Source organism: Emydura macquarii, unplaced genomic scaffold (assembly GCF_026122565.2).
Source record: "Emydura macquarii macquarii isolate MOO-44397 ecotype Brisbane River unplaced genomic scaffold, CSIRO-AGI_Emac_v2 contig_1348, whole genome shotgun sequence".
NCBI classification, from domain to species: domain Eukaryota; kingdom Metazoa; phylum Chordata; order Testudines; family Chelidae; genus Emydura; species Emydura macquarii.
In genome coordinates this window covers 13,044,195-13,067,612 of record NW_027131485.1, presented here as the reverse complement: position 1 = coordinate 13,067,612, position 23,418 = coordinate 13,044,195, and the positions used below count along the sequence as shown (strand labels likewise).

General features: G+C 55.0%; 1 protein-coding gene across 2 annotated transcripts in view; it reads left to right on the top strand.

Moving 5' to 3' along the window:
• The window catches only part of SEPTIN12 (septin 12), a 79,178-nt gene that overhangs the window by 47,967 nt on the left and 7,793 nt on the right, over positions 1–23,418 (top strand). For both annotated transcript variants that reach the window (XM_067551236.1, XM_067551237.1), the window contains 2 exons: positions 11,639–11,824; positions 23,163–23,291. In XM_067551236.1, coding sequence (XP_067407337.1) covers positions 11,639–11,824; positions 23,163–23,291 — 315 coding nt within the window. The remainder of the gene's footprint in view (positions 1–11,638; positions 11,825–23,162; positions 23,292–23,418) is intronic.

Genomic DNA, 23,418 nt, shown 5'->3' with positions numbered 1-23,418 from the left:
GGAAAGGATGTTACTAATGCGCTCGGGGCTTGCCGTGACCTTGAGCTCCACCCTCCCCCCTCCTCGTTCGCTAGGTGAGACTGGGAGCTGCCCTTTGGCCTGGTTTCTCCCTCACCCACCCTCTTATTGCTGACACCTCTGGAATCTGGAGCTGGGTTGTTTTGTTGCCAGCAGCGATCGGCTGTTGGGGGCAAAGGGTGTTGCAGCGTGCACAGGTGCTACAATCTGCGGAGCTCCTCGGGTGAACTGCTCCATGGGCTTGAGCGAATGGGAGTGGTGGGGCTCAGTATCTTTCTCCCTTCATCATCTTCCCCCATCCTTTACCCCCTCCCACCTCTGATTTCTGTGCCATCTCTCATCACCCGATTTCTGTGCCATTATCTCTCTCATCATCCGCCACCCCTGACTGTCTCTCCTTGTGATCAGCCAGTCCATACCAGGACTCGGAAATCTGTGTGGTAGGCAGTGGCGTAGCTGGGGAGTCTAGGAGAACTACGCGGAGTTCTGCCCGTGTCCAGCACCCATTATAGATTGTCCTTGGTATTCCTTCCAGTTTCCATCTACGTTGCACCAGCAGCGTCACTCCTCTGCCCTCATTCCTCCCCTATCTGCCTCCTGGTATGGTTCACTCTGCACATGATGGTTTCTGTACTGATGGAGAGGAAGTGGGTAGGGGAGCGAGGGTTAGACAGTCCCGCTCTCCTTCGGTGTTGTCACAGCTGGTAGCAGTTATTGACAGAAAGCATCGGGATGTTTCAACACTTCCTAGAAATGCCACCTTATCCCATCCACAAGACGGAGGGCACATGGGATGCATGTGGCACAGGCTTGCTGGATGTATCCTGCGTGCACATGTGCAGCACACTAGGAAGTGTGGGAAATACTCACAACAGCATTCCAGTTGGCTACCAGTTTGTGAAAAATGGCCCGTTTGTCTGTAACGCAGTCCTGATTCTGAGGGGGAAAACCCCTTCCTCTGAGCGACGGCTGAACATGTTTCCCACTCCACCATTGTCTTGTCTTGGAGAGGAAAAGATCTTCATCTTTGAATGTTAACAGTCGTAATGACACTTGCCCAAAGATTCCTGTCTGCATCGAAATGCAGGAATGTTTGTGTCTTTGCACATGTTGGTGCAAAATCCCCTTCCCTCCCTCCAGTTTGTGGTAATTGCGTGAACACTGACCCAGCCTCCGACAGTGAAAACCTCGCACAGCACTACTCCATGCACACATGCTGAGCCTATCCACTGACCATGCTCTGCAGCACCCCATCTCTAGCTTGTTGGCTGGCTCACTGCATACAAAATTGGCTCTACTCACGTGGCAGGCGGTATCAAGTCTTGCACTGCTCCCGCTGCTCTTACTGCTTTTCTAAGAGTGTCATGAGGAAAACGGTACCTGAATCTCCAGGAGATGGCCTGTGTGAGGGGGCGGGTGAGGACTGGGGGATGTGGGACAACACCCCAGCCCAGAGGGAATTCTGATCACATGATGCCCCGTCTAACGTGCTCTGCAATGAGCTTTCCCTGCTTTATGTGCCGGGGCTGTGGAGCTGTGAGAAAGTGGAGAACTGGGAGCCCTGAGCAAACAGGCCCTTGGAGGAGGTGGAATTCCCCTCCTGGGGGCAGGGTCTCTCCGCTCCTGTGGCACAGAGGTGGGAATGCAGTCCATTCCTCTGTTGTTCCTTCCACTCCAGGAGACCCAGGAAATGCCAAAGGGTGGCTGAACTTGCCTGCCACTCACTCTCCAGCTCCTCTTCTCATCCGCATCGCTGATTCTCTTTCTTTAAACCTTTTTCTTGCTCTTTTCTTTCCTTACCCCTCCCATAAAGCCCTTCTGCACGCACCCTCCCTTCACCAGCCTATACGAAGGTGTGTGGAGGGGGCTGGGGAGTGACGGGGGGAGGGGGGGGAGGGAGTGAGCTGTGGTTAGAGGTTCAGAGGCAGCATGATGTGGGCTGCAGCTGCAGGGTTTCTGAATGTTTGGGGTTTTAGTGTTTTAGCGGTGGCTGAAAAGTCACAGAGTCCAAGCCCAGCCTGGCAGATTTCGTGCCATAAACACACCCTAAAGAAAGCTTCCTGCGCAGGGACCAATCCCAGGGTCTGCCGTTGCTGTCGTGGGAAGGAAAGGGCCTCAGGAGTCAGGCAGAGCAGCTGGGAAAGGCATAGTGTCTGACTTGGAGAGAGCTTTCCTTCTGCAGAGCATGCTGTCTTCCCCCAGGAGCTTGTCCTGGCAACAGCTCAGCTGTTTCCAACTGGCTTCCAAAGGCAGCTGCCATGACCCGTCGGCGTGCCAAGCGCCACCCTGCAAAGCCAGGCTCTTCAGGCTGGTGAAGAGGCTTCAGGAGCCATGATCTCGGCAGCACCGTGGTCAGATGCAGGCTCGGCTCTGGGCTCTCATCATTGCACCCCTCCCTGCCCCATCCTGCCGCTTCCACCCTTCACCAGCCCTCTTTGCTGGTGCCAGCTTGGAGCCCTTCTTGGTGCCAGTTACGCTCCCCTCCACCCTAGGTTCTCGTTCCCATGGCAACGAGCTCGGTACAGCTCAGCACTCTTGATCGGAAGCAGAAACCGCAGAGCAGGAAGCACAGCATTGGTTTCACCAACACCCCCTCTGGCCTGAGCGTCAGATGCGCCAGCAACGGACCGATCTGCCCACACGTGCAGCCCACACATGCGTAGGGGTCTGGAGAGACGGCCCTGGTCTGTCTAGGAGGTAACTGCGCTTCCGGGAGTGGGGAGGGGGGGCAGTAGGGGCGGAGGCGGTTCTGGACCGTGTGAAACTGGACTTGGGATGAACGGCGTGGAGCTCCATCGCGCCCCTGATGTCTGGGGCTTCAGAATGGCTCTGGTATTTGTCCCTCGGGCGGTGGCAAGCTGAAAACGTGGTCTATTCCACCACAGTAAAGAAGGCTTTGATGCATGAAGCCCAGTCCGCGAACAGGCCCATCAGCTGCTGTTGATGCTCGCTACCTGCAGCCCTGGATGGTGCATGCAGTGCGATTTCAGTGTGGTCTGAGATCCCTATAGGACTGCGTAGGTAACCTAGCCATGAGCCCATTCCTTCGTTCTCCTCTGGGGCCCGGGCAGTTACTGTCTGCGTCTGCTCTGCACCCGGGCATTCGGGTTTCACTGTGGTCTTGCAGCCAGATGTGCCTTACTGGGTACGTGCAAGTGCCATGAGCCTGCTGTGCAGAGGGAGATACAGTACACCCCGATGCAACATGCCGGCCAGGCTTTAGATGTAGCAGGTATGTCCCCACATTGCCTGCACACCAGTGAAACTCTGCAGCCACTTGCAGAGCAGCAGGGTAAGTGGCAACCTAGAACTGTCTGGAGGTAGCAGGGGTGGTGGAGGACCAGCCGTGAGGGTCAAACACAGGCCAGTTAGGCTTGAAGGTGGCACTGGCTAGGGCTTCCTGTTGCCTCGAGTCAGCAGAGAGCAGCTGAGCCTTTGAGTCTCCAGGCTCCCACTGCCAGGCCAGCCCCGTTGTGTGGTGCTGCTTGCGGGGAGGCCAGGAGACTCTCAGGCAGGTGTGGTTTCTTTGTTCTTCAGGGGGGCTTAACTCTTTCCCCAGTGTCACTTCTCCGGTGTGTCTGGTCTCGTCCGTCTTGCCTCCTGCAACCGAATCCCTCTAGCACATCCTACTCATGCCCTGTATTTCTGAGACTGGGCTGGGGGAGTTGTTGGTTATACAGAAGGTTCATGCTGTTGGAACCGACCGAAGACAGAGGCTCCTTAACATCTGCGGCTGGGCACACACTCCCCACCCCCAGGGCACTGCCAGTGCGGCGAGAGAGGCTGGGATAAAGGCAGCTTGCTCGCTGTGTTTGGGGCTGACAGCTGCTCCTGGGATGCTAACGATGAGCCTCGTGCATCCTCATTAAAAGGGATCAGAGAACCTGGGTTGGGTGGGAGCCGATGCGCCAGGGAAGAGCGAGAGCAGAACTCTGACTTTCCCCAGCTGCCCGGTGCAGGACCCTTGAGCAAGTGAGGAGCTGGCCGTTGAAGTGTGCTGCGTTCTGAGCTCCACGCTGAGACGGACTAGTCCCTGTGCTTCTCTGTTGTGGCGCCAAAACCACAGGGCAGCACAGGGGCTGTTTTCTCAGCCAAAGCTCCCCGTGGGTGAGACAGGCCTGTGACAGCCCATATAAGAGAGCGTTCCAGGCCGGCTCAGGGATGCTGAACATGCCCGCACAGTTGGGCAAACTTCTTGTTCCTGATTGAGGGAATCCCAGAGAAGGGGGCGGGGAGTGAGGCTTATTACCATTCAGGTCGCGTGTGACAGCCCTGATCCCTGGAGGGGAGCTGGCAGATGGGAGGGGAGGACACTGAGCCCTGCAGCACTTGACTCCTGTCCTGGAAGCTGAACCCCCAGGAGAGGGGCTGCCCATGCTCCATGCGCCCTTGGGGCTGTGGAGTGGAGAGAGCCCTGCACTGGCTGCCTGGAGCTGGGGATCTCTCCCCTCACAGACAAGGTAGGACCCAGACAAGGGGGCGATGGAGGGTTTCAGAAGCTGGTGGACAAAGAGCTCAGGGAGGAAGAAAGATGGTGAATTCTCCCTCCGCACTGCCTCTTGCCCAGTGCCCCTTTGAGTCTGCCTCCAAGCAGGCAGGGCTCCTGGCCCGTCCCTGCTGTGACAAGGGTCAGCCCTGCTCCAGGGGGTGATGGGGTCTAACGGGGGGCCCTCGAAAAGCTCTGGAACCGCAATCTCCCGCATGCTGGTACCCTGGAGTCACAGTTCAGAGGGGTATGGAAAGCTGTGCCTCCATGTGCATGCCCAGACAGGTGCCCATGCGGGGTGTGCATCGTGTGCAGGTGCCTGATTACGCTGCTGGGGAGGCTCTCCCGGCAGGTCTTGGAACTGCAGAGGAGCCGAGCAGGGGCTCTTCTTAGCCCCTTGCTGCCGGTGCCTGCCATCCGGCGTCCCCAGCTCGCTGCTGGTTATTGCATGTCCCCTTGGGGCTGTCAGGTCTCTGAATCCCAGGGTGCAGGGAACGTTTCTGCCCAATCCGGCTGCAGAGTGGGTCCCAGCCTCCCCCAGGGCCTGGAACGCTGGCCTCTTGCTCTTTGGAGATGCTCCTTTAAGATGGTTCCACAGCCCGGTCCTTATTGCTGTAAATGCCCATCCATCCTTCTACTGCCTGAAGATCCACCACGGGTGAATAGGCAGAACAAGTCCTGCCTGACCTGCTTGTTCCCAGTGCTGCTTCGCAATTGAATGGAGCATTCTGTACTCTCCGCACAGCCACCTGGCATCCTAGTGACTATACACTGAGTTGGATGCTTGGAGTTAAAAGGAGGGCAGGGGGCAGCGTGTTTAGGTAGAGCAAGAAACACAGGCCAAGGGCTGGAATTCCCACCTAGACTGATATCTGCCATCCTGGGACTACGGACCACCAGGCATTGTGGCCTGGCCTGGTCCTTATTGCCGACTGGGACTTAACCCAAAACCTAGCAACCTCTTGGGTAGCCCCTCTCACAGAGCTGTTGGGCTGACCTCAGAGTGTTGTGGGGGGTGGGAGGACCCAAGGGAACAGTTGGGGTGAGGGCTTGTGCCCCTCACTCCTGCGGTGTGCAGGGGAGAGGAGGCAGGAAGAAACCATCACACTTGTCAGTGCAAGAGGTGCAAATCAAAGGCAAGACGTTTGGACTCAATTCCTTTGGGGCATCCGTTCTCAGGAGAGCCAGGCACTGGCGAACAAGGCTCTGGTTCGTTGTTCGTGCTGTTGAATGCAGTTGCTGGCTGGTACAGTTAACACCACCCTTGATTCGATAGAGGATGAGGCCCGTCTTTGTGTGCATAACCAAGGTGGCCCTGCAGACATCTTGTTGGGGTGCTAGACTCTGGCTGGCTACTACGGTAGCGATGGAATAACCGAGGGCTAGCAGTGCTGGATGATTGTAACGTCCAGGCAGATGACACCCCGGGCATGGTTCAGAATTCCATGACTGCCAGGATGGCAACTGGACTGCCCTGGGTGGCTGTTAGTGGCTGCTGGCTCCTTTGAAAGACTGGTCGTGTGTTTGGATTGATGAGTGCATTTTAGAGGCATGGACCATTCATGGTCTCTTGGTTTTGAGGTTGGGGCACCACTCCTTAAAAGGCAAGGGCCTGTTTTTGATGGCCCACCTTGAGGGGTTGATGACACCACTGAGTTGCAGGCAACCTTCAGAGATAAGACTGTTTTATCAGGCCACTCTGCTGATGGTTTGGGATTTCATCAACTGTCTTTCCTTTCTTCTCTCATTGCTACAGTGGCCCTGAAACACCCTCTGAGCTGGCCTTGCCCTCACAGTCACTATGGTTTACAGATGACCTTCAAGAGGGGAGACGACTAGCGTGCTGGTGGCAGCAATCCTTTGCTGTCTGGTTGAGCATGTGCCCTATGGCTGTACAGGAAGCAGAGGCTTCTTCACCGCCATCGTAGCATCCTCGCACCTGTGCAGAGTGGCAGACAGCTTGGCGAATCCTCGCTGTGCCCCTGGGTTACCCAGGCGAGTTTTCTCACCGTGAAGAATTTTCATGTTGCTTTGCAGACATAGTTGTTTGGACCAAGCTGTCTGCTGCCATGGGACCAGAGCTGTGTGTTGAGGGGACGAAAAGTGCATCATCTTCCGCAGCTTGTGTCACTCACTGAGGTTATGAAGGTGCTAGTATTACCAGCTGTGAGCTGGAGCCTTTTCCTTCCTGCTGGTGCAGGCTAGGGTCAAGGCTGTCAACAAGTGCCAGTAGCTCTTAAGGAATTTCCTGTACAGCCCATGCACAGGAAACCAACTCCTGAGACTGACAATCTGGCTGGCACATCTCCTTTTTTTAGACAAGATGACAGAGCAGGTGTGCTGGGGCAACTCTGGTGGCTTCTTGACATCTCAGATTCCCTGGCCTCAGTTAATCGAGGTATGGGATAGGAACTGCACTTGTCGAATTAATTGATGATCTCCTCCTAGCGATAGAGGAAGACAGCTTGTCCAGGCCTGTTCTCTCAGATTTGTCGTCAGCCTTTGATGCTTTTGATAGTGAGGTTTCTGTTGACATACTTGCAGACCCTGGTGACCAGTGTTGTCACTGCTTCTGCTCCTTGTATATGAGGCTGCCAGGAGAATTAATGAAGAGGCATAGACTGTGGTGCCCTTGGATTGCTCTGCATCACTCATCTCAGCAGAATGAGATACCCAACGAGCTTGGGGCATAGAGCTTCTCTAAATACAGAAGTTGCTCTGGCTTAAACTAAAGTTGTGATGATAAACTGAGTTAGTTAAACGTATAGGTGCAGCTAATCCAATGCAAACCAGGTGTAGACTAACATGAGTGTCCACACACAGCGATGTACCCATTGAACGTAGCACTCTAGTTAAACCAGAGAAACTCTTCTGTAGGCCAGGCCTTCGATGAGAGCTTACTGGCTGTGACGCAGTCTGGATAAGAGAAGGGTGGCCTGAGTGAAGGACCGTGTCTGTCAAACAGGTGCCTGAGTTAGGGGTGGTGTTAGATACTGGGCCTGGACGTGCCTGTGGCCAAGAGCTCTATTATTTTCATCAGTGCCTGGCTAAGTGAATGCAATTTGTTGTCTCTGAAGCAGGGATCTTGCCACAATATCCACGCTCTTGTCACCTCAGGTTAGACTGCTGTAATGTGCTCTGCATGGGGCTCCCCTCTGAGACGATTCAGAACATGAAGTTAGTGCAGAATCCTGCACTCTGCTTCTTAGCTGCACATTGAAGATGCATTAAGTCAGTGCTCTGGGATGTGTGCTGGTTTCCAGGTGGAATTCAAGGGATTAGGTTTAACTTATATGGTCTAGGGCCTGGAAAGCACGCCTCAGCTGAGATCAGCCGTGGTGTTTGCACACCCCCAATCTCAGTGAGAGAACTACCAATAGGATGTTAGCCAAGAGGTGTCCTCAGGTTTGGAATTTGCTCCTTTGATCTGCCAGAGCCGGGATCTAAATCCGAGGCACGTTGTCCAGCCTCTTCATTTTGTCTTCAACTTTTAGGGAGGGCACGGGCAGCGAGTTGGAGAGATTCATGGCTGCGTATGTCTGGCCAGCGGCATTTTGTATTGTGTGGCACCCAGTATGTAGGTCAGGCATTCAGAGATCTTAATTCTCTGGCAGGTGAATGTTCCCAATGCAAAACTCACCATCAAGGGTGGCACTAAGTGGCCCTTGTTGGCCCAGGGTTGAGGCCCATCAATGAGATGGTGGAGGGCAGCTTGCGCTGACTTTGTCCATGCTCCACCTTTTCTGAAGGTTATCGATGTGTTCAGAGCTGTTAATTTAGCATGTTTCATGGAGCTCCAAATACTCCATGCCAACTTCTTAGAAGTTTGGAGATTCCTATGTGTTTCCCTTTTCCATGTGCCAGCCTTCTGGTTTCAGTCTGACTCTGAGACCCAGTCCAGAGTTTGTCACGCAGCATTTGTCTGAGCCTGAACCAAGCTGTTTAGAAGATCCTGAGCCTGCCTGATTGCATGAAATATCTCCTGACTCCTGTACCAGAGTGCCTTGGCTAAGCTTCCAAACTCTTGGGCACACTCCCAAACTCCTAGATAGACCTTGCGAGGTTCGCCTATCATTACTCAAGCAGCATGTGTTGATGAACTCTGAGCCATTGTCCCAGCCTTGGCTGTGTTTGAGAGGTTGCCAGGGAAGCTGGGAAGAGGCACGTCTCTGTCCACATCCCCTCTGCCATTCTCTGTGTGTACAATCCATCGGAGCAGGGGAGCCAGATCCCACGCTACCATGGGGTAACAGAAGTAGAACTCCCATTGCTGCTCGATCAACCCCTTTTCTCTCCCCCGCTGCTGCAGCAAACCGCATAAACTGTGCAAAGTAACTGGGACCACCGCATCCCTTTGCTGTGCAGCCAGTGTTGGTGCCACATTTGTGCCGTGGCTGCTGCTTCCCTGTCTATTCTGTATGATGACCCATGCAGCATGGTAGATAGAAGGGAGTGAGAAGCACAAGCTAGATCTAAGGGCTACCAAGAAGATAGTCCAAACCAGGAGGCACGGAAAGGAGACAGGAGAGCACCCAGGTACCAGGTGTTATGCCTATGTGCCAGTGATTATCTTTCAGACCCTCCTAGTAGCTCTAGGAGTGAGTGTCAATCATCTGTGCTGTGCAACAACAAGGAAATATCCTGCCAAAGAGATCCGCTGGTTGGTCAGGCAGAGGCTGGCCCCGAAGGCTTTCAGCAGCGCTGGAGGACAGAAGCCAATGAATCTCCACTCCTGCAGTCTCACCTCATCCCGTCTCTGGTGACTTACAAAAATCTCAGCTCCAGAGCTGGAGACTTCAGTGCTCAGGTGTTTGTGTCCTAGCATCACACCTGTTTCCGTGGTACCCTGTGACCTCACCTGGCCAAAGCACACGCGGGGGCTACAGTTATCTGCCCCAGAGCGCATGGCGTATGGGCAGGATCTGATTCCTAGTTGTACTCTGTCTCTCTGCCAAGCAGAGAGTAACATGTTCGCTTGCTACAGCATGGCATCCTGGAAATTAAAGCTTCTAACTCAGCGAAAACAGGGACTGTCTCTTTGAGTGTGCAAAGTGGGGAGGGGAAGGATGGCCCAGTGGTTAGGGTACTACCCCAGCACTTGGAAGACTGGGATTCAATTTCCTGTTTTGCCACAGGCTCCCTGTGTGACCTTGGGCAAGTCCCTTGGCCTCTCTGTGATTCAATTTCCTCCTCTGTCCAGTGGGGATAATAGCAGTGCCCTACTCACAGAGATGTCATGAGAGTGAGTATGTTAAAGATTGTGAGGTGCTCAGATACTGTGGAGATGGAGGGCACATCAGTGCCTAAGGTAGGCAGATACAGCACCTAGCACAATGCGATCATATTGGAGGCTTCTAGGTATTACTGTAATATAAGTAATATAAGCTGCTCCTGAATTCAATGGTAACATATTGGAAAGGTTCATTTGATTTGACAGGCATATTCCTGTTTGCTATTGATGGGAAGCTTTTATTGGCCCTGCCAGCAATTATCACAGCCCTGCTGCTGGCCACAGAGCCATGGGAGTGTGAGATTGGGGCGGGGGCAGGGGCAGGTGTGCTCTCTAATCTGCCCTCTGGCACTTAGCAGGGCGTGATGTTGGCACTGGGATGCCAAGGTGATGGATACTCCTGGGAGGTGTCAGCACACAGCTGAGGGAGGGATGGGATGTGTCAAAGGAGAGGAAAGATGCCACAGCATGGCAGGAACAAGAGTCTCTGCCCTCTGGCCCAGAGGAACTCAATGCTGCCTGCGCCTCTGTTTCTTCTTGGACTTGGTGGTAGTTTCTGGGATATTCCCCCTCCCCCCTTTGTATGTGTTACCATTGTTTAATGTGGTTGTAATCCTCAATCTGTGAATGCAGCGGTTCCTATGTGGCCAGCTGGCCATGTGCCCTGGCAGGGCAAACTAATTCAGCTCCTGAATTCCTTGTGTTTGTACAGCACCTAGCGCCAAAGGGCTCCGATCTTGGTTGGCAGTCCCTGTGTGCTAGCATAATGCATGTAATAAATGAGTCCAGTTGTGCTTGCTACCCGGTAGTAACGGAAGGCCCCAATGAGAATACTAGTCTGCCATCTCGATGTCAGGGCATTCTGTGATGGGATCCTCCCAGGCTTCCTCCAGTGCCTCTTCCACCCTCATAGTAATGATGGCCAGCAGGAGTCAGAAGGGTTCCCCTGCTGATACCCCCTTAGCACCGAGTTGCAAAGTGGATTCCTTCTGTCTTACGCAGCCGCTGGAGTTTATCAGGATAATCCAGCCAAATTCCAGCATCCCCTATGCCCGCCTGTTAGAAGGATCTTGTAATGTCTTCAACAGCCTCAGGTCCAAGGGCTTTGGGATGCATCCTGTGGTGGGACCGTTGGAAGGAGACTGAGCACAGTGCTAGTACATTACTGAGGGGAGAATGATCCAAGGTTCTCCCATCTACTGTGGGATCTGTACACAATGGAAAAGCTTTATGGCGGGCATATTTTGCGTGGTGACAGAAGCAGAGATTTGACCCAGTTCTCCTCAGCCCTAGCCTCAGTCCCCCCACTCCATCTCTAGATTTACCTGCTACCCCACCCTCCATAAGCTGCAGATATGGAAATACATGCTGGCCCCCAGAGACTGTCTCCAAACAGCCAGGCCCTGCAGAAAGCATAAACGATGCTGGTGGAGTTTCACTTCCTCAACGATTTTTTGCAAAATTAATGTTTTCAGACTCCTGAGCTGCGAGCTGTCCCAGAGTCCTGGGCCTGAAACGGGGCATGTCTCCGACTCTCTGCGCTGACAGCTACTTTGTGATGCCCCATTTATTCAAGCAGGGCATCCCAGGTGCATGGGACAAGGAGGATCCGCCTATGGAGATGCCCATGGAATTTCCTTTTCCGGTGGTGCTAGACCAGGGTGAATTTCACAACCCAGGAGAATGGCTGTGGCTGTGGGCTCCCCAGACAGCTTTATTTAGGGAACTGAAATGCATTTGCAGCAGAACATGCTCTAGTATCCGTATGAATGGATTTATTTTCGGGAGCTGGGGTTGGCTCTAATGATTTTCAGATGATCCCTAAGGTCAACCATGTGTGTGTTTGTTTTTATCACTTGGTGCAGCCGCCAAGTATCTAACTCAGGAATCTCCTTCCCTTTCAGGGAGTAGCCCAGAGCCAGGGTGTATCAGCATGGAGGGGCAGCCAGCGCCCGAGGAGAGGCCCCCCGATGCTAACCCAGGCACCGTGGGTCCGGAGCTCTTTGGCTACGTGGGCATCGAGGCGGTGCTGGATCAGATGAGGATCAAGACCATGAAAACAGGCTTCGAATTCAACATCATGGTTGTAGGTGAGCGCGAGTTTCCTTGGTGGGGTTTAGCCCCCATTACAGACTGCTCCCCCGTTCCCTGGGCTTTGCTGATGGGAAACCTGCACTGCTGGAGCCCCAGGTGGTGCTGTCACCCAGTGCCCAGCCAGGATCTATCTCCATTGCACAGTGCTCCAGGCATCCTGAGACCCTACATGAACCACGGCTCTGGTCTCACGTTGGACACATCAGTCCCTGCTACCAGGTGCCTATGGAGGGAGAGAGGCGCAGGCAGCTGCCGGGCATTCCTGGCCCATGTCAAATGGTGCCACGCAGCTCCCAGGGTAGGGCAGCAGTTCTGATGATCCTGCGAAGCTGGGCAAAGGGCAGAGCAGATGCCTGGGATGTGGTGTTAGCGCCTTCTTGGTAAATAAAAGCGCTTCCTCCTGGACTGAAGGCTGCAGCTTGGCACGTGGAAGGGCGCTTGCTATCCTCTCTCTGCTGGGAGGTGTAAGTCCCTCATGCCACTGTCTGTGTGAGTCCTTCTCCCGATGTCCCTTCTGCATGGGTCAGCTGTGCTCACACTGTGCTTCACAGCTGCTTCCATCACAGCATGGCATTCCCTGTCCCTGTCCACCTAGCAGGGACATTTCCTACTAGCTCCTACCCCAGTCCAGGACTTCATGGTTCCCTGAGCCTTTTCTGGACACACTAGGCTGATAAAAACAGGCAGCACTGGGCCAGGCCCGGCTCAGCTGTTGTCTCAGTGTCAGCTGGGCTTTGTTCATGTGGTCTTATTTGTGCTTGCATCCGAATTAGAAGGGGAGCCAAGGCCTCAGAGAAGGCAGATCTGCATTGATGCAGGGAACTCGAGCACAGGGGGCTGGGAGGAGAGAGAAACCTGGACTCTGGGGCAGGGTGGTGGTAACCGGGTCACAGCAGCCTTCCTAGGACAGCAATTTGTATTTACATCTTGTTTCCTTAATACGGAGTGGGGCTGGGTTGGGGGGGAGCGCTTTGGGGAAGGTGACCATGGGGGGGTGTGCAACGGTGTGAGATGCTCGCTTTTACTCAGCCTGCCACCTGCTTCCTGAAAGCCTGGCTTGCAGACAGGGAACCGAGAGGAAACGAGCTGGGATCATCCACTTCCTGTCTCAACTGGGGAGTCATGACTGTGCATGTGCTGTGAGCTGCAGCCACGCCAGCCATTGTGCATGCCTAGTAAATCCTGTGCAGTCTGATACGGGGGGCTGCCCCATTGCCCCACAGTGGTGGCACAGTGAGTGGGAAGTCGTGAACTCAGGGACAGTCACGTGGTGGTGTCCGAATGAAAGGAGTGGATGACATCCTGCTCCATGGCTTCAAAACCAACATGAGTACTGCTGGCTTAGCCTGGTCGGCTTTGCTGTCTCGGGGTTTGCTTTCTGTCTACGACAAGCCATGAAAAAGTGAACCGAGAATGGGCAGAGTGAAACCGAATACAAGGGTGGGAGAGGTGGCCTGATCGTATCCATCCCCTTTCATGCACTGTAAACTCATGGCCGGTGTGTGTGTGCAGCACCTAGCACAGAAGGCCCTGATCCTGACCGGGCCCTCTGGATCCTAGCGCAGTACAAATTAATAGAGTGCAGCGCACCCACTTGGGCCAGCTCAGCTTTTGAGAGCTTCTGGCCCAGATCCTGGTCGCTCCACTGATTTCAGTGTATCTTTTACTTGATTTGTGGTGTCTCCGTTGATTTCAGCATGTCACTGCCGCCTTACCCCAGCTGAGGGTCTTGCCCTCTCTCCCTTATGAAAACCCTGGGGGGGTGCGCTCTGCAGCTGGAAAAAAAACATGTCAAGAGACTCGGCCAGGAAAAGGCCTGGGATTGGTTAGATAACGAAAGTGTGTGTGCGCTGTGGGATGGGGGGGGGACGGGTTGTGAACCTGAGCTACCAATGGGAACCCGAAAAATAGTTCAAAGCGTTCTCAAAGCTACAAATTCCATGTGGATCTTTTCTCCGGGAAAGAAGGGCACTTGTGTGGAATTCCTGGGGTGCCTGTGAACTCTGAGAGAAATGGCCAGGGGCCAGAGGGGAAGCCAGAAGCATTCAGATGTCATGGGCTTAATCCGGACTCAGAGGGCTGCACTTTACAAGCAGGTCTGGATGAGCAGGCTGGGAGCCAGAACAGCGCTCTCCGGGCAGGGGGAGGGATCGTTACAGCTCGGCAATGAATCCTAATAGCTGGAGTTGTGGGAAGTGTGACCGTCTGGCTAGGGAGACGGGAAATGAGAAGAAGGGGCTGTGAAAAGAGCGAGCAGTGGGAGACTCAGATCCCAGAATGGGCCCTCAGCCTGGGACACTCTGCGTCAGGGGTGGCTCTAGAAAGTCCAGCTGCAGGCTAACTGCAGCCAGCACTGCTTGTCTTTAATCCAGAGTTGAGGCCTATGGAGAGTACTGGACCGCACACACCTGGCGCACGCGCTGGCTTCCTCAACCCACCAGGCTGCGCTGTATGCTAATTTTCAGTCTGGGCAGGCCACGCATGAGAATAAGGCACAGCCCCCCACAAGGTGTCATGTGTCCCTCGGCTGGGTGAAAGTTGTCTTGTGGGAGGACTACAAGGCTTCCCTGCCAGGTGCTGAGCACCCTTCCTCCCCCTGCCATTAGCGAGGGCATTCGGCATATCGCTGTGGTAGGGTCGGCCCAGACGATAGACTGTTACTGCTTAATATTTGTATTGTGCTACCAGTCCGATGCCCCAGACTGGGGCTGTGTTCCAGGACCTGGGACGGAAATGCTCTGGCTTCTTTCTGCATGCCCTGTGACAGAGAGAGGGCAACCCCACACGCCAAAATCATGAGTCGGGCCTCAAAACTCATGAGATTTTAAAAATAATGCATTTAAGGAGGGCTTTTGAGTGTTTAGGAGGGGTCACTTTTTCAAGCTTTTCTCTGCCGCCCTGGCAACTTGGATTTCCGGTGTGATCACATGCCTCCAGACGCGGGAGCTTTAAGAAAAAGGATACTTGTGATAAAATCATGAGTACTGGCAACACAGGGTCAGGGCTGTTGGTTTCTGAGACCTGGTAGGAGGCAAAAGTGACCATAATCCACCGAAGTGTGTACTCAGCACCCAAGTGAGACCAGTAAAGGGGGTATAAGGTTAGGTTTCAGCAGAACCGGTTTTGGATGAATGCAGGGAAATGCAGAGTGAAATCAAACTGGATAAAGCAAGAGACTGAGGAGGAGGTAGGGGAGATGGGGCCAGAGAACTGGGTTCAGATACAGTCTGTCACTCCATGATATGCTTTAAGATTCTAGAGTTTAGCACATGGGACAGTTGTTAGACAGCTTGTGAAATCTGTATTTCAAGGGGAAAGAACATTAAACTGACCATACTTTAAAACAAAACCTCTTCACTCTGTTACTATTAATGCCTTAGATGATTCTAAAGGCAGCAATTTATAAACCCCTAGATACTCTTCATTCTTCATGTACTTTCCTTCCTGGTGTCTACTTATCTCTGCCAAATCAAATTGATCCATTTCACTCTCAGGCAGTGGGGAATGCAGTGGAATGCTGCAGAGTCTCTATAATGCCTGTGTAAATCCAGCCCTAGTGTTTAATGAAAATGTAACAGGCACGAAGCAGTTAAGATTTTATACCACCTTGTTTTTACAAAACCTAACTGTTGACCTGAATGTCCCTTAAATTAACAGGGCCGGAGCCCCCGCCAGTGTAAAGCACCAGCGCTCCGTTGACTTTAGTGAAGCTACACTAGCTTAAATCATCTGCTGAGCTGGCCCAAAATATCTATTTTCATTGGAGTTAGAGTTCTGAAAATCTGTTCACACTGCGCCAGCCTTTTAATTTAAAGCAACCTCTATTGGTGGGCTAAAGTTAGTCAAATTCATCTAACTTTAAACCTTACCATCAGCTCTATTAGCACTTTCATTTCTGCACCATATTTCACTGATGGTTTTCCCCCAATGGCACAGTTTTGGACCAATTCCAGATCTAGATCCAAACTCCCCCAAAGCTCCGAGGCGTTTGGATGGGGAGTTTTGCTTTGCTCATGTCCAGCGCTGCCAACACTTTGCAGAGCATCATGCCCATTCCTGCCCCCAACATACCTAGAATCTCTTCTCTTTGGCCCCAACTTGGCACTGTAGCCAGCCAAAACTGTGTGGAGAGCCTTGGGTGTGTGCTCTGTCCGGCAGTAAATACTCCCAGATCAAGAGAAACAAGCCAACTTGGAGATGTCAGAAAGTAATCCAGGGTAAGAGAGATGGTTGTGTGGAGCATAAAACATCAGCGAGAGTGGAGGATGGGGAGATTATGGGATAACATTTTTAAGAGAGCTAAGCAATGATAAGAAAAGCAGAGAGGGAGTCAGATAAATCATTAAGGATTCCTCCAAGCCCATGAGGAGCCTGGAGGCAGGTGAAGGAGACAGTGATAACTTCAGGAGAATTGAACAGGCAAGACGGGCTGGCAATTTACTTTTTAGCAAAAGAGACGGGCCCGAGCCATGGGACTTGGATCGACCCATCCCTGAAGGGAGAGGCTATTCAGAACCACAGTAAATAGGTTCTTCACCTCGGGAGAAGGACACGTGCTGATCATCTGTGCCACTCCAGAAGCAGGAAAGCAAGGGCATCCTCAGTGTAGGCAGCTGTGTGGCAATCAGCTGACGTGCAACCTCTAAATAGCCCAGGCTCCTCTGGGAGATGGTGGCACTTTCAGGTGAAGCGCAGGCTGCATTACTGGAGCCCTGTGGGGTTCCCAGAATGAAATGAACATGGACTGGAGCCTTTCAACCCTCCCCCTGCTCCCTTGTTCTAGTCGTGGGGGTGGGTTCCACGATATTACCATGTGAACCCACGCCCGCCAGGGCCCCCGCATTGCACGTTCAAACTCCACGGCTACATGGGCTCGTGCTGGCCCTTGTGCAGCACCAAGCAGCACAGAGGCAGGCCTGGGCCATGGGTCAGAGCAGCTGCCGGCGGGGATACCCATGGCACTGTGGCGTGGCAGCCTCTCAGCAAAGGGCATAGGAGTAAGGGAGCCGCTGCAGTCCTGCAGTCGCTGGCTCTCCCTGTGCCCAGAGTGGGTTCCCCTGGGCCCTTCAGCCTGGCTGTCAGACGCCTACGCAGTGACCTCTGGGCCGGGCAGAAGGAGCGAGAGAGGGACATGCTGCCATAGGATCTCTGCATCCCCGGCACTGGTTTGCTGGGCTTCATCTGATACCTGGGAGGGGGTGGGGAAGGGGGCCCATGGAGCCCATCTCGGCATCGAATCCCATGCATCTGCAGAGACCCCTCCTTCTGCAGGCCCGGGGCCTTGTTCGGCTTGGCTCAGCGGGGAGGCAGAGGAGGGTGGAAGCAGATGCAGAGGGCAGATCCCAAAGGAGCTAGAGAGTGAAATCGGAGCAGTGAGTGGAAAGGGGGGTGGGGCAGCCCCGGCCAGAGGAAAGGCAGGTTTGCACTCTCCTGCACATCAAACAGCCCCTGCTCTTAGCCACCCGCCCCCGCCCAGGAGCCCCAGGGCTATCGGAGGTGCCAGAAGAGGGAGCAACCTGCCCCCTCTCCTAGGGACAGAGTTGTCCCCAGACCTCTAACCGCGAGGGCTCGGTGGCCCGCAGCCATTGTACATCTGCTCAGCTTGCCCAGGAGGGCGGCAGCATCGGGGTCCAGCAGGGTGTGTGGAGGGACCCAGGAGGCCAGGCCAGGCCAGCCAATTGCAAACGGGAACAGAAAAACTAAGGGCTTCCAGCTGTGTGCCGGGGCGCTGCACATCTGCTTCTCATCAGCCTGGGGAATTTTTCATATGGACTAATTTGACATTTTGACTTAAAAGGGAGAGGGAGGGTGATTGGAGCTGCCTGGGACAGGGAGAGGAAACTCTCTGCAGCCAGATAAACCTTATCACGGGAGAGCACATGTTGAACTAGCAGACGTCCCAGGGAAGCGGGGGGGATGTCTCCGTTATCCAGGCTCCGCGGCTGTCCCATGACCACAGAGCCACTGCACAGCAAGGGTGGCTCAATGCCTGCTTCTCCTTGCCCAGTTACCTGCAGGCTGCTGCCTCCCCATAACAAAGGAAGGGGCATTTTCAGCTGGCCAGCTTCCAGCCTTGACTATCTGCAGACCCTCTCAACCTCCTCCAGTAAACAGGCACCTCCAAGTTCCTGGGCATTTAATTAAAGGGCTTTCTATGATGCCCAGAGTCCGATGGCCCGGCTGGGCTCCCTGTCTGCCTCTTTGCATCTGGCTGGGGGCCTCCTATCAGCCACAGGCTTTCTGCGCAATCAATGGTTTGTTCCACTCTGTCTACTGGGGTCGAATACGTCACTGTTCTTGCCCACACAGTGACGCTGACTACACACAACAGTTGTGCCACTTAAACTGGTTTTCCGGTCCAGCCTCCCATGGGGAATCATGGGGGCAAACAACTTCGTTTTGAGACAGCTGGACAAATTGATGAGTGGAATTGCACGACAGGGTTGCTGGGGGTGGGGAGGGCCTGGGCTTGGCAGCCCAGAGTGTCCCTTCCGGTTCATGTCTAATCTTCCTAAAGTCTCATACTTCAGGGCTTCAGCTGGCCACCTGTAGGGGTCAGGAAGGGACCTTGCCCCCTTGTTCTATCTGGTTCTTGGTGGTGGCTTTTAACTCCTTCCTCTGAAGCATCAGAGATCGCCACAGCTGGACAAGGTGGACTGGAGCAGTGAGGTGGAACTGACAATTCTCTCTCAGGTGCATGGCTGGTTCTTGTGCACATGCTCAGGTCTAACTGGTCACCCTATGAGGCCAGAAAGGAGTTTTGCCACAGCTCGGATTGGCAGTAACGCTGGGGCTTTTTTGCCTTCCTCTGCAGTGCAGGGGCAGGTCACTTGCCAGGATTATCTGGGCATAACTCGCTCAGTCAATTCCCTGCCATTGCAGGGCTGCAGGCACATGTGCCCCTTGGTCCCTGCTGTTCTCTGCCTGCAGCAGGTAATCGTTTGCCCTTTGCAGGCTCTTAGTGCCTGGCTCTGATTTCAGGATGGGTTTGGTGTGCGGGTGCTGGGGGGGGGTGGCCGCTGGTAGACAGGAGGTCAGACTAGATGACCTGGTGGCCATTTCTGGCCTTGGCTCTGTGACTACACCGGTCTCAGGAAAGTGGGGTCACCTGCCAGTGTGGACGCAGTTATTGGATAAAGGTGCTTATTCCCCAAACAGGAGGGGAAGAAGCCCTCTGGGTGTAAGGCATCTCTCACCGCTGCATGCACACTTGTGGCTGTACCGGCATAAAATCGCCCTCCGAACTGTCAGCTGTGCCACTACAAAACCTGTGTGGGGCGCAGACTCGAGGCTTCCCTGGCTCCCAGCAGCTCTCCTCTCTGCCTGGGGATTGCTCTGCCATCCCTGTCCCATCCTGGCTCCCTCTCTCCACAGAAGCCAGGGGAAGGTCATATATTGCAGCCGCCCTCCTGCCTGCCAATCCCCGCTCCGCAGGTGGACATTCCTCTCCAAGGCAGACCCCACACTGGCCTCCCTGCACAGCTCTGCTGCCGCCCTTTCCTTAGCGGGAGTCTCGTTACAGCGAGGGAAGCTGATGCCGTCACAAGCGCGAGCCCCATGCACTCTGACGCTGCCAGTGCGTCACTGCGTGTTTCACATCGGGCCCTGCCCTGTCAGCAGGGCCACACGCTGCTGTGAGGGGTCCGGGCGCAGTCCAGCTCCTGATCTGACTGCTGGAGAATGACACTGATTGCCTGGAGATCCCACCTCCCATTCCCGCGGGCGGCCACTCACCGGGGCGCTTGCTGCAAGGCTGCAATGCCTAGGACTGGACTTAGGCAGGGTTGTTCCTCCCGCCCCTACCTCATATTCCACCAGAGATACCCTTCTGCCTTCGCTTTCTCAGAGCCAGATTTAGCGCAGCGACTCTGCCCGTGCGCGGCTAGCTCAGGCGGGGATCTGGGGAGCCTGGGCAGAAGAACACATGCGTGGGGTAGGCGTTAGTAACTTGGGTGCCAGTGACATAGGCACCTTGGTGGGCAGGGGCCACCTTTGCCAGAGGCATTGCACCCGGGCACAGTACGGCCACACGCGTAAGTCTTTGGTGCTGCCACCACCTACTGGCGCCCCCCGGCGGAAGCGAGCGGAGACACTGGCCGCCCACCGAGAGGAAGCCGTGGGTGTGAGAAGAAGGACTGCTTTGTTCCAGATCTGGGAATCCTGCACTGGAGCGATCAGCGCGCTGCCTCCTGCAGAGGGAAGGGGATACCCATCTCGCTCTCAGAGCTTGAGGCTGAATTTCCTTCTAGTGCGCGGTGATGGAAAACTGCCCTCTTCCCCCCTGCTTTGTGAGCTTTGATCCCCACCCGGGAGCGGCACCTCCCCAGTGCTGCTGCTGCGACCTCACAGGTCAGAGATCAAGAGGTGGCCTGCCTGGAGAAAGATGATCTCCTCCTAGCACAGATCTGGGGATGGGAAGCAGAGCTCAAAGCATTCTCCAGCCAGAAGTGCCTCAGGACACCAGAGCGGAGACAGGAGTTTCATTGCAAACATGCCCCCCGTTTGCCTGCGGCGGTGGAGCTGCCTTATTGCGGAGAGAGCTCAGATCATGGCACTATACAGAATGGGGTGGCGATTCCACCTTACCAAACTGCCCCACTTGTGGCCAGGTGGGGAGTTCAGTGTTCTCATGCAGCCGAGACTTTGCCTAGGTATATGACTCAGTACTGTGCATCCTTCTTCAAGATCACGCCCTTCCTTCTCGTGGCTCAACTGGGTTTGAAGTTTCCCCCGTGTCCCCATCCTGTTGTGAGCTGCACAAACCAGGTGCAGCCAGTTCAGGGAACTGGCAAGTTGCCAGGCCAGAGGTGTTGACTTTGCAAATAAGCCTCCATGTCAATGCTAGCCAGGACCCTCCAAACTCAAGACCTGCCCCGAGCTGAGGCTGCCCCTGCAGTGTTGGCCAAGCTATGTGATGCAGCCCATACGTTTGGTGGCCTGTAGGAGGCACCGTGTGGCAGACACGAGCAAACCAAACCTGTGGGCGTCCCTGAGTTTGCTCTCTCAACCTCTCCCCTGGCATGGTGCTGCAGCAGCTTTATCACACTCGGTCAGGTGTGTTAATGCTGCCTTCTCTCGGGGGGGGTGGGTACTAGAGGGTGTGCTCGCTTCGCTCAGCAGAAGCAGGGCTTGCTGCCAGGAGAATCAAAGTCAGTGCAATGTTAACACTTCAGATTTCTCTAGCCCACTGCCAGCGCAGTGCAGCACACGGGGCAGGTGTGGCTTGGGCAGAGCGGAGAGTGCCCCTGTTTCACCCTGGCTACTCGGCTTTGTCTTTGGGCTACTAGCTGTCAGTTAATCAGCTCAAGTCCTGGTCAGCTTGCTATGGTACCAGCCTGAAACTGGCTTGCAGACTGATTAGCAGTGCACACTGTGTACATGGCAGTAACTCAAGGCTGGAGAAGCAAGGGGAGTCGCAGGTCTTGATGTGTTGGCAAAGCTGGGGGGCCCTGGGGCTGGGCTAGCAGTGGGCTGCTGGAGAAGGCTGGGACATGTGGGCAGAGCTGGGCTAGCAGAGGGCTGCTGGACAAGACTGGGGTGCATTGGCAGAGCTGGGGGGCCCTAGGGCTGGGCTAGCAGCGGGTTGCTGGACGAGGCTGGGGCGTGTTGGCAGAGCTGGGGGTTCCCTAGGGCTGGGATAACTGGGGGCTGCAGATCAGGATTAGAGGGGCTTTGGCAGAGGCAGTGGAGGAAGCCCGTTTGCTCCCTGCAGAGCCTTTGTCTCTGCACCTGCGAGGTGCTCTCAGCTGGTTCCAAGGAAGAGAATCATGCCATGGAAATGCTGCGCTCCCAGGCTCGGGACAGCAGGGCTGGGGGTGTGTTCAGCAGGCGTGAGGCTGTTTCCCTCCTTCAGCGCTAGCCCTGGCACACTGATCTCACAGGCCAGTGCTTTTTACTTCTGGTGAACGACCGGCCCTGGAAGAAGCAGCCCCACGACTCGTGGGACCTCAGTCCCTTCATATTAATTCCTCTCCCTTCTCCTGTCTCTGCACCTGCAATCCACCAGCCGCTCGAGCACCAAGGGGCACCCACCTCCCTCCCTGGACACAGGTGACTGACTCCAGCCCCCTCCTGTTCTGGGCAGTCATGTGGGCGCCAGCCCTGGAAGGGTCACAAAGACAAGATCCGTAGCCTGGGGGAAAGCTGTAGCCAGGCAAGGAGGGGGTCAGTAGGGCTGCTCAAAGGATCCTGCAGGGGGAGGCAGGGGTGGAGAGTAGGATGGGGACTGGACACGTGCCAGGCTGTCCCAAGCCTTTGGAGGAACATACAATGGGGCCAAAAGTCGAGGAGGGCAGGTGGGTGTCATTGGGAAACACCAGCTCCTGTCTGCTCTTGGGACACCAGCTGCAAAAGCAGAAGAGCGGGAGATCGATACAGTATTGGGGGCTGGAAGGACTCTTGCAATGACTCCCCTTCTGTATCCTGGTCGCTTTCACTTCTCCTTCCCATGGTGCAGCTGACAGCCCTTACCTCCAGTGCGATCTCCGGAGTATGAATTTCCCGTCCTGCTCCCTCTTGCTTTTTATCACTAACACTCCAGGAAAAATGTTCTTTAAACCACCTGTAACCTCGCGAGCAGCATGATCCAGACACTGCGGCTTCACCAGCCCAGCCTCCCATGCTAGCTACTTCCCTGGGTTGGCTTTCCAGCCTGCAGTGGCATACAGGGATAGATGGAGTCACCCCTTTGGGTTTCCAGCAGGGAAGAGATCATAGACCACAGTGACGGGGGGTGGCACACCTACCATCTGCATTTGCTAACACCGGGGGAGTCCAAGGAGAGAGTAATAAACCCCCTAGTCCCACACACATGTGCTGGGGCATGTGGGGTATCTGAGGATTTTTGGATGCCTGGGGGCGTGTGGGGCTTTCTAAGGAATTGGGGGCTGGGCTCACTTAGGACACCAGGACATCTTGGGGTGCCTGGGAGTGGCAGGGGTGCTGCTAAGTTAATTGCTGAAGGGCTGCAGCAGAAAGCCAAGGCAAGTGAAGAGAGGAAGAGAACTGAGCAATGGGCAGAGCTTTTCTAACCTGGACCTGGGGAGGGGATGGGGGCACGCCCAGTGTCTCCACTTTAGTGAGTGAACCAAGCTTGTGCCCTGTCCATCCTGCACCCCATGTCTGGGGACCACGGGCCCCTCCATCTCCTCCTGTCCCCCGTATGCTGCCTGCTCTGCCAGTCGGCAATGCGCTGCCAGCAGGGCGCAGGAGCTCAGCGGAGACGGGGATGGGGGAGGAGGAGTGGCTGGTTTGGCTAGGCAGGGGAGCATGTCCTGGATCCCACGTGCCCGTCCGCAGGCTCACACGGCACTCCCCCTCTCTGGCCCCGCGCAGGGCAAAGCGGCCTGGGGAAGTCGACAATGGTGAACACCCTCTTCAAGTCGAAGGTGAGCCGGAAACCCACAGGCCCTGGCTACGAGGAGTGCATCCCACAGACGGTGCAGCTGCGCTCTGTCACCCACGGTAAGGCCCTGCTGCAGGAACCCCGGGAAGGACCCTTCCTCTCCCCCCATTTGTCTATTCTTCCAGCAGCCCTGGTGCAGCCCCCCCCATCCATCTCTCCGGGAGCCCTGGCAGACTGCCCCACCAT